At 36.5% G+C, this 14044-nt stretch overlaps 2 protein-coding genes across 3 annotated transcripts in view; one reads left to right on the top strand and one right to left on the bottom strand.

The window, feature by feature from the left end:
* Positions 1 to 2400, top strand: part of AMPD3 (adenosine monophosphate deaminase 3) — a 58574-nt gene extending 56174 nt beyond the window's left edge. The window contains exon 14 of the mRNA XM_064288434.1: positions 266 to 2400. Coding sequence (XP_064144504.1) covers positions 266 to 325 — 60 coding nt within the window. The 3' untranslated portion in view covers positions 326 to 2400. The remainder of the gene's footprint in view (positions 1 to 265) is intronic.
* The window catches only part of RNF141 (ring finger protein 141), a 43978-nt gene that overhangs the window by 10631 nt on the left and 19303 nt on the right, over positions 1 to 14044 (bottom strand). For both annotated transcript variants that reach the window (XM_003412005.4, XM_010592238.3), the window contains exons 4-5: positions 10698 to 10879; positions 6376 to 6483 (exon numbers count right to left, since the gene is read on the bottom strand). In XM_003412005.4, the coding sequence (XP_003412053.3) occupies positions 6376 to 6483; positions 10698 to 10879 (290 nt within the window). The remainder of the gene's footprint in view (positions 1 to 6375; positions 6484 to 10697; positions 10880 to 14044) is intronic.

Here is a 14044-nt window from a genome sequence, read left to right as displayed (position 1 = left end):
CTTGCTTAATCTCTTTTGTATCTCAAAAGAAACTGATTTAAGACATACCCTACACTAATTCTATCTTATTAACATAACAAAGACAACCCATTCCCAAATGGGATTAAAACCACAGGCAGAGGTTAGGATTTACAACACATTTTGGGGGGACACAATTCAATCCCTAACAATGGCTAAGAAATATATATTTTTATGTATCCATAAAAGTGTACGCAGTAAAAAGTGAATCTCTCCCCTCATCCCAATCTTCAATTCTCTTCTCCAGGGGCAACCACGGTTACCAGTTTCTTATATGTCCTTCTGGAGACAGACTAAGCATGAATGAGCTTGTATGTATATAACGTTATTGCCCTTTTTACTTGTCAATATATCTTGTAAACCATTACATATCAGTACGTAAGAGCTGTCTATTCTCTCAAACATAATAATCCACTGTATGAACACGCCACAATTTATTTCGCCAGTCCCTCATAGAAGGATACTTAGCTTTTTTTCCAGTCTTTTGTTACTACAATGTTGCAAATAATATTCCTGTACCCATATAGGTTTTCTTTTACAATCAAGATTCCTTATAAGTCCAGTGTAAATGTTTGATTACTTAAATGGAAGCCATGACTCTAGAACGTCTTGGAAGTGGCAGAGCAGTAAGGCAACAGGAAAGGCTGTTAGTCATTTTTCTAAGTAATATCTATACAACTCTCAACATTATAACTAAGCTTAAAGGTTTGATAATAATTCCTATGATTCATAAGCAACAGGAAGATTTCTTTAAGAAACTATATAAAAATGGAGTTTTTCCAGGTTTAAAATAAAAGATAAATTTTATATGCAGAATAATTTTTCTGATAGGGGAAGAACTCATATATGATTAAGATTATGTTTTTCCAAAGCAATTTTTTTTTCTTCTCAAACATTGTTTTGGAAATTTCAAAAATGTAATATTTGAGCCAGAAGTATCATGCAGGGAAAAAGGTTTTTCTCTTCATCTCTCAGTGAAACCTGAGACCGAAGTGATTAAATTATATCAACTGCTCTTTGGCTTTTGTGCAAAACTTTAGAAAAGTTGTTCCAAAAACCAAATGTGAAAGCGAGACCTGGCTTGGGTGATTTCTAGCACTTCACTAGGTAATTATATGTGCTGTACTGTGCACAAAACATCACAATTTAAAAATAAACCATTGAATTCCGCTTCCAGCCAAAAGGGACCAGATTTATATTCCCATTTAAAACAACTAAAACACTGGGAAAAATGTATGAAACAATGGTTTTCAACACTGGACATCAAGCAACAAAGGACAGTGATTCCTGAGAGATGGAAACAAACAAGGCAAGCCCTGTAATTGCCCCATCTTACTGCCTTGACAGTTTCTGGGCCACAGCAAGTAAAAAAAGTAGGAGGAACCTAAATGAAGTCTGACAGTCTCCCTGAGTTGAAGAACAGAGCTGAGAATCTAGGAAAACCAAAACAGCAAGAGTTCACAGGACAGAGTATTGGAGAGGTGACTGCTGCACAGAGGAAGAATTCTGGAGGTCTGTAGAGAATCCCCTTTGAGGGTATTCAACAGAGTACTGATTCACGCATGTGTGTGAAGAAACCACCCGAGACTGAGGAAAGAATCATCCAAAGGGACTAGAGGAAACAGTACTGGAAGCTCACACAGGGTCAGAATAATGTTTGTTCCCAGAACCAGACTGCAAAACCTCGTAATTCAGAGGGCATGGTGTGTAGTACTCTGAAGGGTCTTGACTCATTAAAAAACTTGACTCATTAGTGGGGAATAATTAGCCCGAAAATAAACACTACTCAGTCCTACCTAACAGCAAATCATGAAAGCAAGATCCAAAAGGATCAAATTATTTCCAAGTATCTATATTCCAGAGCAGTGCTGAAGAATATTTATAGGAGTACAAAAATACCCAGCACCCAAAAAGGTAAAATTCACAATATCTGGCATCTACTCAAATATTGCGAGGCATACAAAGAAGCTGAAAAATACAACCCATAATAAAGAGAAAAATCAACCAAAAAACAAACCAGAACTGTTAGAATTAGCAGATGAGAAAATCAGAAGTTATTATAACTGTATTCCATATATTAAAAAAACTAGAGGAAAGAGAATACATTAGAGACATGGAAGATATTTTTAAAAAAACTCAAATCAAACTTGTAGAGATGAAATCTGTAACATTTGAAATGAAAAATACACTGAAGGAGATTAATGGTAAGTTAGACATTGCGGAAGATAAGCGAATTTGAAAAGACATGGCAATATTGACTAAATGAAACACTACCCATTGCCACTGAGGCAATTCCGACTCATAGTGACTGTAATGGATAGAGTAGAACTACCCCATAGGGTTTCCAAGGAGTGGCTAGTGGACTTGAACTGCCGACCTTTTGGTTAGCAACCATGCTCCTAACCACTGTGCCACCAGGGCTCCAAACAAATGAAACACCGAGAAAGGCTAAAAAACCAAAACCAAAACAGAAAAAAGGGGTGGGGGGATAACATCACTGAGTACTCTGGGACAATTTCAAGTGGCCTAATGTATGTGTAACTGGAGTCCCAGAAAGAGAGGAGAGGGGACAGAAAAAATACTTAAGATAATGGCTGAAGTTTTTCCAAATTTGATGACACTGTCACCCAATCCAAGAAGCTCGATAAACCCCAAGCACAAGAAACATGAAGGAAACTAAGGCACAACATAATTAAATTCTTAAAACCTATGATAAAGAAGAAAATCTTAAAAGTAGTCAGCAAAAAAACACACATTACCCACAGAGGAAAAAAGATAAGGGTAACAGCAAATTTCTCATAGAAAACAATGCAAGCAAGATGAGAGTGGTGCAACACAAAAAGTCAAAGTATGGAAAGGGAAAAAATACCGTCAATCTAGAATTCTAGATCCAGCAAAAATCTTTGAAAAATGATGTTTAGACATTCAAGAAAATCTTATGAAATCTATAAAAAAGCTACCAGAGCAAATGAGTTTAGCCAAGTTGCAGGATACAGGACAATATACAAAAATCTATTGCATTTTTATATACTAGCAACAATCAGAAACTGAGATTTAAAAATACCATTTAGAATAGAATCAAAAATATGAAACACTTAGGGACAAATCTAATGAATGATATGCAACATTGAAAACTACAAACAATTGCTGAGAGAAATTAAACAGCATCTAAATAAATGGAGGAACACACTGTGCTGATAGAAAACTTGATATTGTTAAGAAGTCAACTCTCCTCAAATTCATCTATTTACTCAATGCAATCTCAATCAAAATTCTTGCAAGCTTTTTGTAGAAACTAACAAGCTTATCTGAAAATTCATATTGAAATGAAAAGACCTAGAACAGCCAGCCAAAACAACCTTGAAAAAGAGCAAAGTTAGAAGACTAACACTACCGAATTGTAAGACTTATTATAAAGTTACATTAATCAAGGTAGCATGGCATTGGCATGAAGATAGACAAACAGATCAAAAGAACAGAATTGAGAGTCCAGAAATAGATCCACACGCATCTGAACAACTGACTTTTGACAAAGGTGCAGAGGCAACTTAGTCAAGGAATCAGTCTTTTCAACTAATTGTGCTGGAACAATTGGGATAGCCATTTACAAAAAAAAAAAAATTTTGATCCATATCTCACACCATATATAAAAATTAACAAAAACCAATCATAGTCCGAAAATATAAAAGTTTTAGAAGAAAACACTTGTAACCTTGGGCTAGGATATGACACTAAAACCACCAACCATAAATCACAAACTCATAAATTTAATTGTCGAAATTAAAAACTTCTGTTCTTTGAAGAATATTCTTCAAAGAACGAAAAGACAAACCACAGAATGAGGGAAAAATATTTATAAATCATATCTGATAAAGGACATATATCTGGAATATATAAAGAACTCTCAAAATTCGGTAATACGAAAAGACCTGAATAAGGAAATCAGGAAAAGATTTGAATGGACACTTCACCGGGTATACAGATAGCAAATAAGCACATGAAAAGATGCTCACATCATTAGTCAGTAGGGAAATGCAAATTAAAACCACCACAAGATACCAACACACACATTAGAATGGCTGAAATTAAAAAGACTGACCATACCAACTAAGTACTGGCAAGGATGTGGAGCATCCAGAACTGTCGTACTAAAAGACTTGTCCATGAATGTTCACAGCAACTCATCTGTAATAGCCCAAAACTGGAAACAACACAAATGTCCACCAAGAGGTGAGTGGATAAACAAGATATGGTATATTTGAACGATGGACACTATTCAGCAAAAAAAAGGAATGAACTACTCATACGTGGTACCCCTTGGATGAATCCCAAAATAATTATGTTAAATGAAAGAAGCCAGGCAAAAAAAGGATATACACTATATGATTCTATTTATAAAAATTCTAGAAAATCCAAAGTATTCTATAGTGACTAAAAGCAGATAAGTAGCTGCCTGGGTGCTAGGGGCAGAGGTGGGAAGAAAGGTTTACAATGGGACACAAGGTCAACTTTTGGGGGTAATGGATTTGTTCATTATCTTGATTGCAGTGATGGTTTTTATGGGTGTATACACATGTCAAAACCTATCAAATTGTACACTTTAAAATATGTATAGTTTGTTGCATTTCAATTATAAATTGTCCTAAATGCTTGATTCTTATTTTGTACAACGATGAGTTTTATTAGTTGATCTTTAACGCTCCCTTCAGGTCTAATATCCAAGGGTTCATATTACTCCTAAATAAATATAGAGGGTAAGTGTAGACATAAGGAGGAAAAAAGAAGAAAAGGGAAATGTTTGATTCTAGTCTCAAGTTAGGCATGACTCTCCTTACAGCAAAAGTGTCAAAGAGACATCCCACATTTATAAACTTTAGGGTATAAACATTAAACTGTTTTTAACCAGTAAGCAGTAAATTCAAAGCAGTAAATAAAATCTCTCATACTTAACTGTAATAGTGTATTTTTGTACTTTTCAAAGTGTATTCATATACACTGTTAGGTATGCTTTCTGCATGCTCTCAATTCCATCTGATTCTGTAATGTTCTTAGAAAACACATACCTGTCAGTCACTAATACGTTTATTTCTATAATGTTCTTTACACTGTTATGATGTTTTTATAATGCTTTTAAACACCTATGTATATAAGTCACTTATAATGTGAAGTTAGACATAGAGAATTTCTGAACTTAGAATAGACTCTTCAGCCATTAACTACAAGCCATTAGAAAGTTGTTCTAACCTTGTAAATAGGTACCTGAAAAAAAAAAAATTTTTTTTTTTTACCTGAAGTATGTAGTAAATAACTTTCTGAAACTGGACCATGTACCTGCACTCTGTGATAATGGAATGTAACATTAAGCAAATTTCTATAAAGTAACAAAACACAAATATTTCACTGAACAGTTCCCATAATTTTTTTTTTTATTGTACTTTAGATGAAGGCTTACAGAACAAACTAGTTTCTCATAAACAGTACCCAAATTGTTTTATGACATCACTTAACAATCCCACGACATGTCAATATTCTCCCTTCTCGACCTTGGGTTCCCCATTACCAGGTTTACTGTCCCCTCCTGCCTTCTAGTCCTTGTCCCTGGGTTGTTGTGCCCCTGTAGTCTCGTTTTTTTTTATGGGCCTGAAGAGTAAACCTTGAGAGTGACTTCATTACTGAGCTAAATGGGTATCCAGGGGCCATACTCTCAGGGTTTCTCCAGTTCCCGTAATTTTTAATTAACTTGGCCTTGAAACATGCAGTAAACAAGGATATAAATTTGTCATACAACAATTTCCTAACTGGCAATAAAACATAATATGAATTAACAAAACATAAATATGTCATACAATAATTCTTTAACTGGCAATAAAACATACCAGTTATAGCCAAACATGACAGCACATAGGGTACATAAGCCCATGGATTTCTGCTTGTTTTTGGGAGAAGACAGAAGCAAAAGGTCTCTCTGACTCCCTGTCCCAGGACTGAGAAGCCTGCTGAGATACTGCTGTCCACAACTGACCTCAGACCCCAGCTATGGGGGACCTCCTCTGAGTTTGAGGAGTGGTCAAGTCTCCTCCCCAAGGCCACTTATTAAAGGTAAAAGCCTGAAGTCTAAAGGTTTGGACTCTAACATTTAAAAGAACATGATAATTGTTAACTCTGATTCTCCAATGCTAAATAAGTGTTGTAAGGTCTTACTTGTGTGCCTTGCCATGACTAACCCTGCAATAAACTAATGGAGTTTATGCATAACAAACCTGAGCATTTGTTTTTCATTCTTAAGATAAAACCCTCCAGGACATTATCCACCCTATTTGACCTTTGCCTATCCTAGGAAAGCAGGAGATAACTTACCATTTATCAATGCACTTCTGACAAAAGCTGTGAGCACAAGGTAGGATGAGGTCAGCTCTGCCATCCATGCAGATACAGCACTCCTCCTCATCAGTCAGCTGTTTCACTCTGCAGTGTGAAAAGTCAGTGGACACTCATATTCTTTGCTGTCATTATGCTTTATACTTTGTTTTCATTACCTCAAAAAACATTATCAAACATCTATGTGTTCACAGACTAAAGCACAATACGACTCATGTGCAAAACCAGACTAAATTAACATGTCTTTTAGGGACAGTAAATATATTAGGGAAAAAGTAGTATGGGGTAAATTTCATAAAGAAAGACTGGGTAAAAGAAAAATTCTGCAATGGTTAAAACATAAATATGAGCAAAAACTGGAAATACTCTGGTCTTTCTGAAAACATGAGCCCATTTTAATCATACTGAACTTGTGTAAATGAATTCAACCAACAGATGGTTTAGTTACTATGCAGGATTCAAAACTCTGCCACCAGGTGCTTACAATACTGATACTGATAGTGGGTAAATAGATAAAAAAAATAGCTTGGTCCTAAGTATCAGGCGCTCTTGGAAATACAAAGAAGGTAGAAAACAAAGTCTCTCTCCTTAAAGAGCCCTTTCATCCACTTGGGGAAAAAAAGAGGTGTTGAGCCTTCTATTCTAGCCACAATTTAGAGTGCCCTCAAATCAGACACACGCCTTTGCACATGGTATTTTCTTTTCCTGTAATGCTCTTGTGAGTGTGGTAAACTCCAACCTCAGTAACTCAGCTCAAAACAGCATCTTCTCCGTGATCGCAAAACCAACATGGTCTCAACGAAAGCTCTTAAATGTTGCATTTTAATTGGCTGTTTAGTGGTTGGTCTCTCCATAAAGGGTAAGCTCTTTGAATACAGGGAGTTTGTCTCGGTTTTCAATAAATGTCTTTAAAGTGATTTTAATTTTCTTTTATCCTTTGTGCTTTTCTGTATTTTTAAAGGTTTTCTTTATTAAGCATGTATTATTTTTGTAATTAAAAAAAAAATTTTTTTTCAAAGTATAAACTACTATAAACTTCTTAAAGGTAGGAACTATTTCTGGCATTTTTCATTCCCTCCTGTTTTTACAGCCCTGTGTAATACACTGAGATAGCACTTTAAAATTTGATATAAACATAAAACAATATAAATGAATGTCAAACATGCATTATGTTTAATAAGTACTAAGCAAAGAAAGAAGAGATCGGTATATTCCAAACTTGTTGGGAAGATGAGGCGGAAAAAGGACAGGATTTTGATACATGGAGGACATTCTAGGTGCATAAACAAAGCTGTGGAGGTGTGCGCACATACGTGTGTACATATGTAACGAGGAGACTGACAGGACGCTCCTGGGAAAAACTGAACAAAAAGACTGATTAAATACAGCAGAAGTCATCTCATCCTTGAAGGGTGAAATACTAAGTTTGACCTTATTTTGACAGGCAAACTAGAATCAGTGCATAATCAGGGGGAAATGAACCCCCACTCAAACAGTGCTTTGTGAAGACACTGTTTCCAGAAGGGACAGTCCAGAGGGAGGAAAACAAGTTAGAACTTTATGTTAGCAATGCACTGGGGAGATAACTAGGGCCTGGCCCAAGAGCCATTACAAAAGCAAACCATCAGGAAGCAGTAACAGATTAAATGTTACGCTTCAGTAACAAGGAAAAGAGGGCAGCCACTGAACTGAAATGGGAAAACTGAATGAAAGCCTTTACAGATGTGGATTTAATGTATTCGATTTTAGATATGATGCATTCAAAGTACTGGTGAAAGAATATATACTACTACTACCTGTTGCCGTCAAGTCAATTTCAACTCATAGCGGCCCTACAGGACAGAGCAGAACTCCCCATAGGGTTTCCAAGGCTGTAATCTTTACAGAAGCAGCTTGCCACATCCGTCTCCCGCAGAGCGGCTGGTGGGTTCAAACCGTCAGCCTTTTGGTTCACAGCTGAGCACTTAACCACTGCGCCAACAGGGCTCCTTAGTGAAAATATATATTCAGTTCAACAATAAAGTGCCTTTTAGGTGCCACATACTGTACCAGATACTGGAGATACAAAGATTAATTAGGGTTTCTGCTTTTGAGGAGTTTAAAATCTGTGTCTACGGAAGTAGATTTGGGAATCATTAGCAGACAATACAACTGAATCCATAAAGAGTGACCAAGTTTTCTGAAGGTCAGAGTGTAAAAGTGAGTAGAGGGTTAAGCACTTTACATATATTACCTCATTTAACTTTCTCAACAACAGTCTTATGAGGCAGACAGTACTGTTATCATCCTCTTTTAAAAGATGAAGAAATTGAGGAAAGAGAGTTTACACAACTTGTCCAAAGTCACACAGTTGGGGTAGAACCAGGACTTAAACACAGCCAGAATTTGGTTCTAGAGTCTGGGTTGTGCTGCCTCAAGAAAGCCAGATTTTGGCTAGTCTGAGGAATATCAAACCAAAGGTAAAACTTCATAATGATTAGAGTCATCATTTGATTATGAAAAGGCTTACTTCTCTGAGGCAGTGAGTCCCACAAAACTGAAGGTATTCAAGCACAAGTTGGACTACCACTTGGCAAAATGTGGGAAGTAGAGTCTTAACACTCGAAGTGTAGTCCTTGGATCGGCAGCATTGGCAGGCACCTGGGAGCCTGACAGAATCTCAGGCTTCTCTTCAGAACTACTGAGCACTGCAGTTTGACAGGCACTGTAGCAGAGAATCTTTATGCACAGAGAGTACTAATGTAGAGGTTAAGAGTCTCTGTTCGGCCAATTTCTAGCTGTGGCACTTATTTGTCTAAACCTCAGTTTCTTCATCTAAAATTGGCCAGTAATTGTATTCCCATTGGGTTGTTTTAAGGATTTAATGAGTTAATACACATAAAGCACTCATCACAGTGCCTACCACCCTGTAAACCAAAAGCCAAAATCTGTTGCCATTGAGTTGAATCTGACTGTAAGTACTCAATAAATGCAAGCCACCATCAGAGGTAAAGCTCAACTAAATATATGCCTCTTAAGATCTCTTTCAACTTGGAAAGTTTTTCTGTGAACTAGAATAGCAGGGTATCACTAAAAACCAAAAAACATACAAAGGCAAGAAGCAGCCCTAACCTGCCAACTAGGTATTAAGTTTCCCACTATTGAGGGCACATGAAGAACGATAACACCCTTACCTCCTTCATTAAGATGACTGCAACAAGGAAAAAAGTATTACTTTCTTTTCAATTGCTACCAGTGAGCTTAAATATACTGGTAAGCACTATTATCAGCTTTCAAAACAATTGGGGAAAAAAAAGTCACCGTTCTGAAGAAAGAGAGGGAAAAAAAGAAGAAAATCAGACACGCGTCTTTTAACTACTGAAGTATACAGGAAAGATAAGCCTCTTCCTAAACACTGCCTACAATGTTCTAAAACTCATTCGGCATGTCAGTAACACTTGGTATAAGCCCAAACCTATAAAACCAAATATCCTATTTAAGATAAACAGGAAATGATAAATTGAAAATACAATTTAATTATAACACAGCATTTGGAAACCAGCTGGTTAAGGATGGACCAGAAAATGTAACTGTAAGTGGTACAATAAAAGAGAAATTCTTTTTAAGCATATTCTCAAATTTCAGGTAAAAGACACTGTCCATGCAGATTTCTGCTGTCTACCCCGTATGACAATAAGACAGGATGTCAACATGTCTGGAGTCACGCAAGTCTTTGTCCAATGAGGCCTTTACAGATTTAAATCATGGTCATGGTTGTCAAATGGCAACAGGTGGGAACATTCGTATGTCAAAAACATGATAGAGAAGGAAAAGAAAGTTTAGATAGAACAATAATATATTAGGCCTGAGTAAACAGGCACTAACACAGAAAACTCTGGCTGACTTCACTGTCTTCTGTTAACTCAGTATATGCGATATGTGTACCAACTGCTTGTTCATTTCTGAAGGACTGCCAAGTCCTGGAGCCAACATTTTTAATTTTAATGCTCCAATTAGCAAGGCTTTTTAAAGAAAAACTGGGATGAATTTGCAAGATTCTTAGAACTAATTCCCTGAAGGGCTTTCATTGTCTAAGAACCCAAATACAAGCAAAACATTACTAGGTGTGAGTTACTTTATCTTTAATTGTCACTCTTAACAATGTCTTAAAGCACAGAGTAATCTGAGACACACCAGAAACTAGACAAGCAAAAGTATTATGCTTTAAGAAGCTATGAAGAGCACTGAAAATAATATTAAAGAGATTTCAGTGGCTTGCAAATTGGAAAATCAGTGAAACACAGTAATTGTGCCTGTTATACCTTCCCATCCAAAGACTAGCCTGACAAGACATTACAGATGAGGAGTTTCCATCAGGGTCTTCCGAGGTGGAGCTCTGTGCCAACACTCCTGCTGCTTGACTGATGATGTCTTTATAAAGCTGGATAAACTGGTACAAATTCATGATCCGTGATGCTTCCACAATTCCACTGCTTTTGTTAATCTAAAAGTACAAAGGAAAATTTTAAAAAGTGGATCTTTTTTTCTGCTTAATTTTTCAAAAACAAATATTTAGTCAAACATCCTACAAAATAGAAACTTCCAAGATTTGCAAATTACATAACAAGAGACCAAGAGTACAAAAGAATACTATGTTTCTTACATTTGTGGGGTTCAAAGTGCTTACAGAAATTTATCTAATACTTAAAATAACCCTGTAAGATAGTCATTATCCTGTTAAGAGTTGATGAGGTTAGGTGACCTTCCCAAAGTTAAGACATTAATTTTAGAGACCAGTACTGATAATTCTTTTCACTTTAAAAAATTTAACTTTATTTGAATCCAACAACCACTTGCCATTTTACAACTGAAACAGTGAATTTCTTTCTTGACTATCTTATAAGTTCTATTTTATACCAAAACTTGCAAACTAAAGCAAGAAAATTACACGAAAGTAAATCCTAACAAAAAGTGATTCAATTTTTCCTGGAAGGCCATTTTGAGCTTTAGCAAGAAACTCATTTAACCATTCCTTTTGGCTGATGACATGAGCTTATCTATAGAAAACCTCAAAGAATCCACAAAAAAGCCACTAAAACCAAAAAAATTCAACAAAGTAGCAGGATATAAGGTCAACACACAAAAGTTAGTCGCATTTCTATACATCAGCAATGAGCACTCTGGAAAGGAAATTAAGAAAACAATTCCATTTATAATAGCATCTAAAAGAATAAAATACTAGGTAGGATTAAATTTAATCAAAGAAGTAAAAGATTTATTCATGGAAAATTATAAATTATTACTGAAAGAAATTAAAGAAGACCTAAATAAATGGAAGGACCATCCATGTTCATGAATTGGAAGAAGACTTAATATCGTTAAGACGTCAATATTACCCGAAGCAATCTACAGATTCAATGCAATCTACATCAAAATTCCAACAGCTTTCTTTGCAAATACGGAAAAGTTAATCATCAAATTTATATGGAACTGCAAAAGCCCCTGAATAGCCAAAGCAATCTTAAAAAAGAACAAAGTAGGACACACACTTCCCCATCTGAAAACGTACTAGAAAGCTACAGTAATCAAAACAACTCAGCACTGGTATAATGATAGACATACCGACCAATGGAATGGAAATGAGGGTCCAGATATAAACCTGCACATCTATGGTCAACTGATTTTCAACAAGGGAGCTAAGTTCATTCGATGGAGAAAGAATAGTATCTTTAGTAAATGGGGCAACTGGATTTCCACATGAATAAATAAATAAAGCTGAGCCCATACCTCATACCATATATAAAAAATCAACCCAAAATGAATCGAGGAACTGTATGTAAGAACTCAAAATATAAAATTCTTAGAAGAAAGTGTAGGGGTAGCTTTGGGACCAGTATTTAACAATGGATCCTTAGATATGACCCCAAAAGCATGAGCAACAAAAGACAAGATAGATAAATGGGTTTCATAAAAATTAAAACTTGTATGCATCAAATTTTCTTTTTATGCATCAAAGGACTTTATCAACAAAGGGAAGGGACAACCTATAGATTGGAAAAAAAACAATGGGAACTATATATCTGATGAGTTTAATATCCAGAATAGATAAAGAACTCTTATAACTTAACAACGACAAAACTGAAAAAAACCAAACCCTTTGCCATCGAGTTGGTTCCAACTTATAGTGACCCTATAGGACAGAGTAGAACTGCCCCACAGTTTCCAAGGAGCAGCTGGTGAATTCAAACTGCTGACCTTTTAGTTAGTGGCTGTAGCTCTTAACCACTGTGCCACCAGGGTTTCCAATAACAAACAACCCAATTAAAGAATGGGCAAAGGACTTAAACAGATATTTCACCAAAGAGGATATTTAAATGGCCAACAAGCACATGAAAAGATGCTCAAGGCCATTAGCCATTAGGGAAATGCAAATCAAAACCACAATAAGAACCCCTGATATTACGGCCCTTAAACATTCTTCAAACTTGGAAATGAGATCACTCTCGGAGATCGCATTATAGCCATACAATTGACAGCCCTATAAAATGAACAGTAACACCAGTGAGGAATGTACATGTCAGAACAATCAACTATATGAGACCTAAAAGGCAGCATTTGCCCAAAAGCAAAATTCAGAAGGAAGGTAGAGGCAGGACAGCTGGGTGAACAGACACCAGGAGCCCAGGGAGGAAGAGGGGAGAGTTCTGACACAGTGGTTAAGAGCTCAGCTGCTAACCAAAAGGTCAGGAGTTTGAATCCACAAGCCATTCCTTGGAAGCCCTGTAGGGCAGTTCTACTCTGTCCTGTAGGGTCGCTATGAGTTAAAATCGACTTGACAGCAATGGGTTCGGTTTTTTTTTGGTGTGTGTGTATATATATTTATATATATATACTTACCACAAAAAAAACAAAACAAACAAACCCTCATTTAATGAAATGGCACAAGTAGCCTAGAGATTGTGTACCTCTTCCTCCTCCAGTTACATTCTAACATGAGATTATATTTGGGGCAAGGGTAGGGGAGTAGGTAAGAAGAGATAACATTGTACTAACGTTATTATTACACATCTTGGGGGAGTCAGACAGTGAGACACATATTCTTTTTTGAAATAGCTCAGGCCAGCTGGGTGAAGGTGCAATATTCTTGGATGAAGAACTTCCAGTAATCAGTGAAAGGTTGTTGCTGTTGTTCTTAGTTCCCGTCAAGTCAGGTCCGACTCATGGTGACCCGATGTGTGCAGAGTAGAACTGCTTCATAGGGTTTTCAAAGCTGTTATCTGTCAGAAGCAGATCGCCAGGACTGTCTTCCGAGGCACCTGTGGCTGGGTTTAAACCATCAATTTTCCAGCTAGTAGTCAAGCACTTAACCATTTGTGCCACCCGGACTCCTAAGACAGGTCTCACTGAGATTTGAACTCTGATTGCTGGATTCAAAGTCCAGAGTACTAACCGTTACACCACGGAGCCGGAAGTGAAAGATTAGAGACATATGAAAGACTTCCTTTCAGCACAGGAGATGGCATGAAAGACTGTGGGAGCAAATGAAATCAGAAAATATTAAGAAAGAAATAAAAGAATGTGAGGAGAGATATAAAGATAGAGGGTCTTAATATTATGAATGAGGTAGATTTCAAAATGTATTGATGAAACTGGGGATTAGAGAAATGAG

Source organism: Loxodonta africana, chromosome 7 (assembly GCF_030014295.1).
Source record: "Loxodonta africana isolate mLoxAfr1 chromosome 7, mLoxAfr1.hap2, whole genome shotgun sequence".
Taxonomy (NCBI): Eukaryota; Metazoa; Chordata; class Mammalia; order Proboscidea; family Elephantidae; genus Loxodonta; species Loxodonta africana.
The sequence above is the reverse complement of the archived record's forward strand: the minus strand, read 5'-3'. Positions and strand labels throughout refer to the sequence as shown.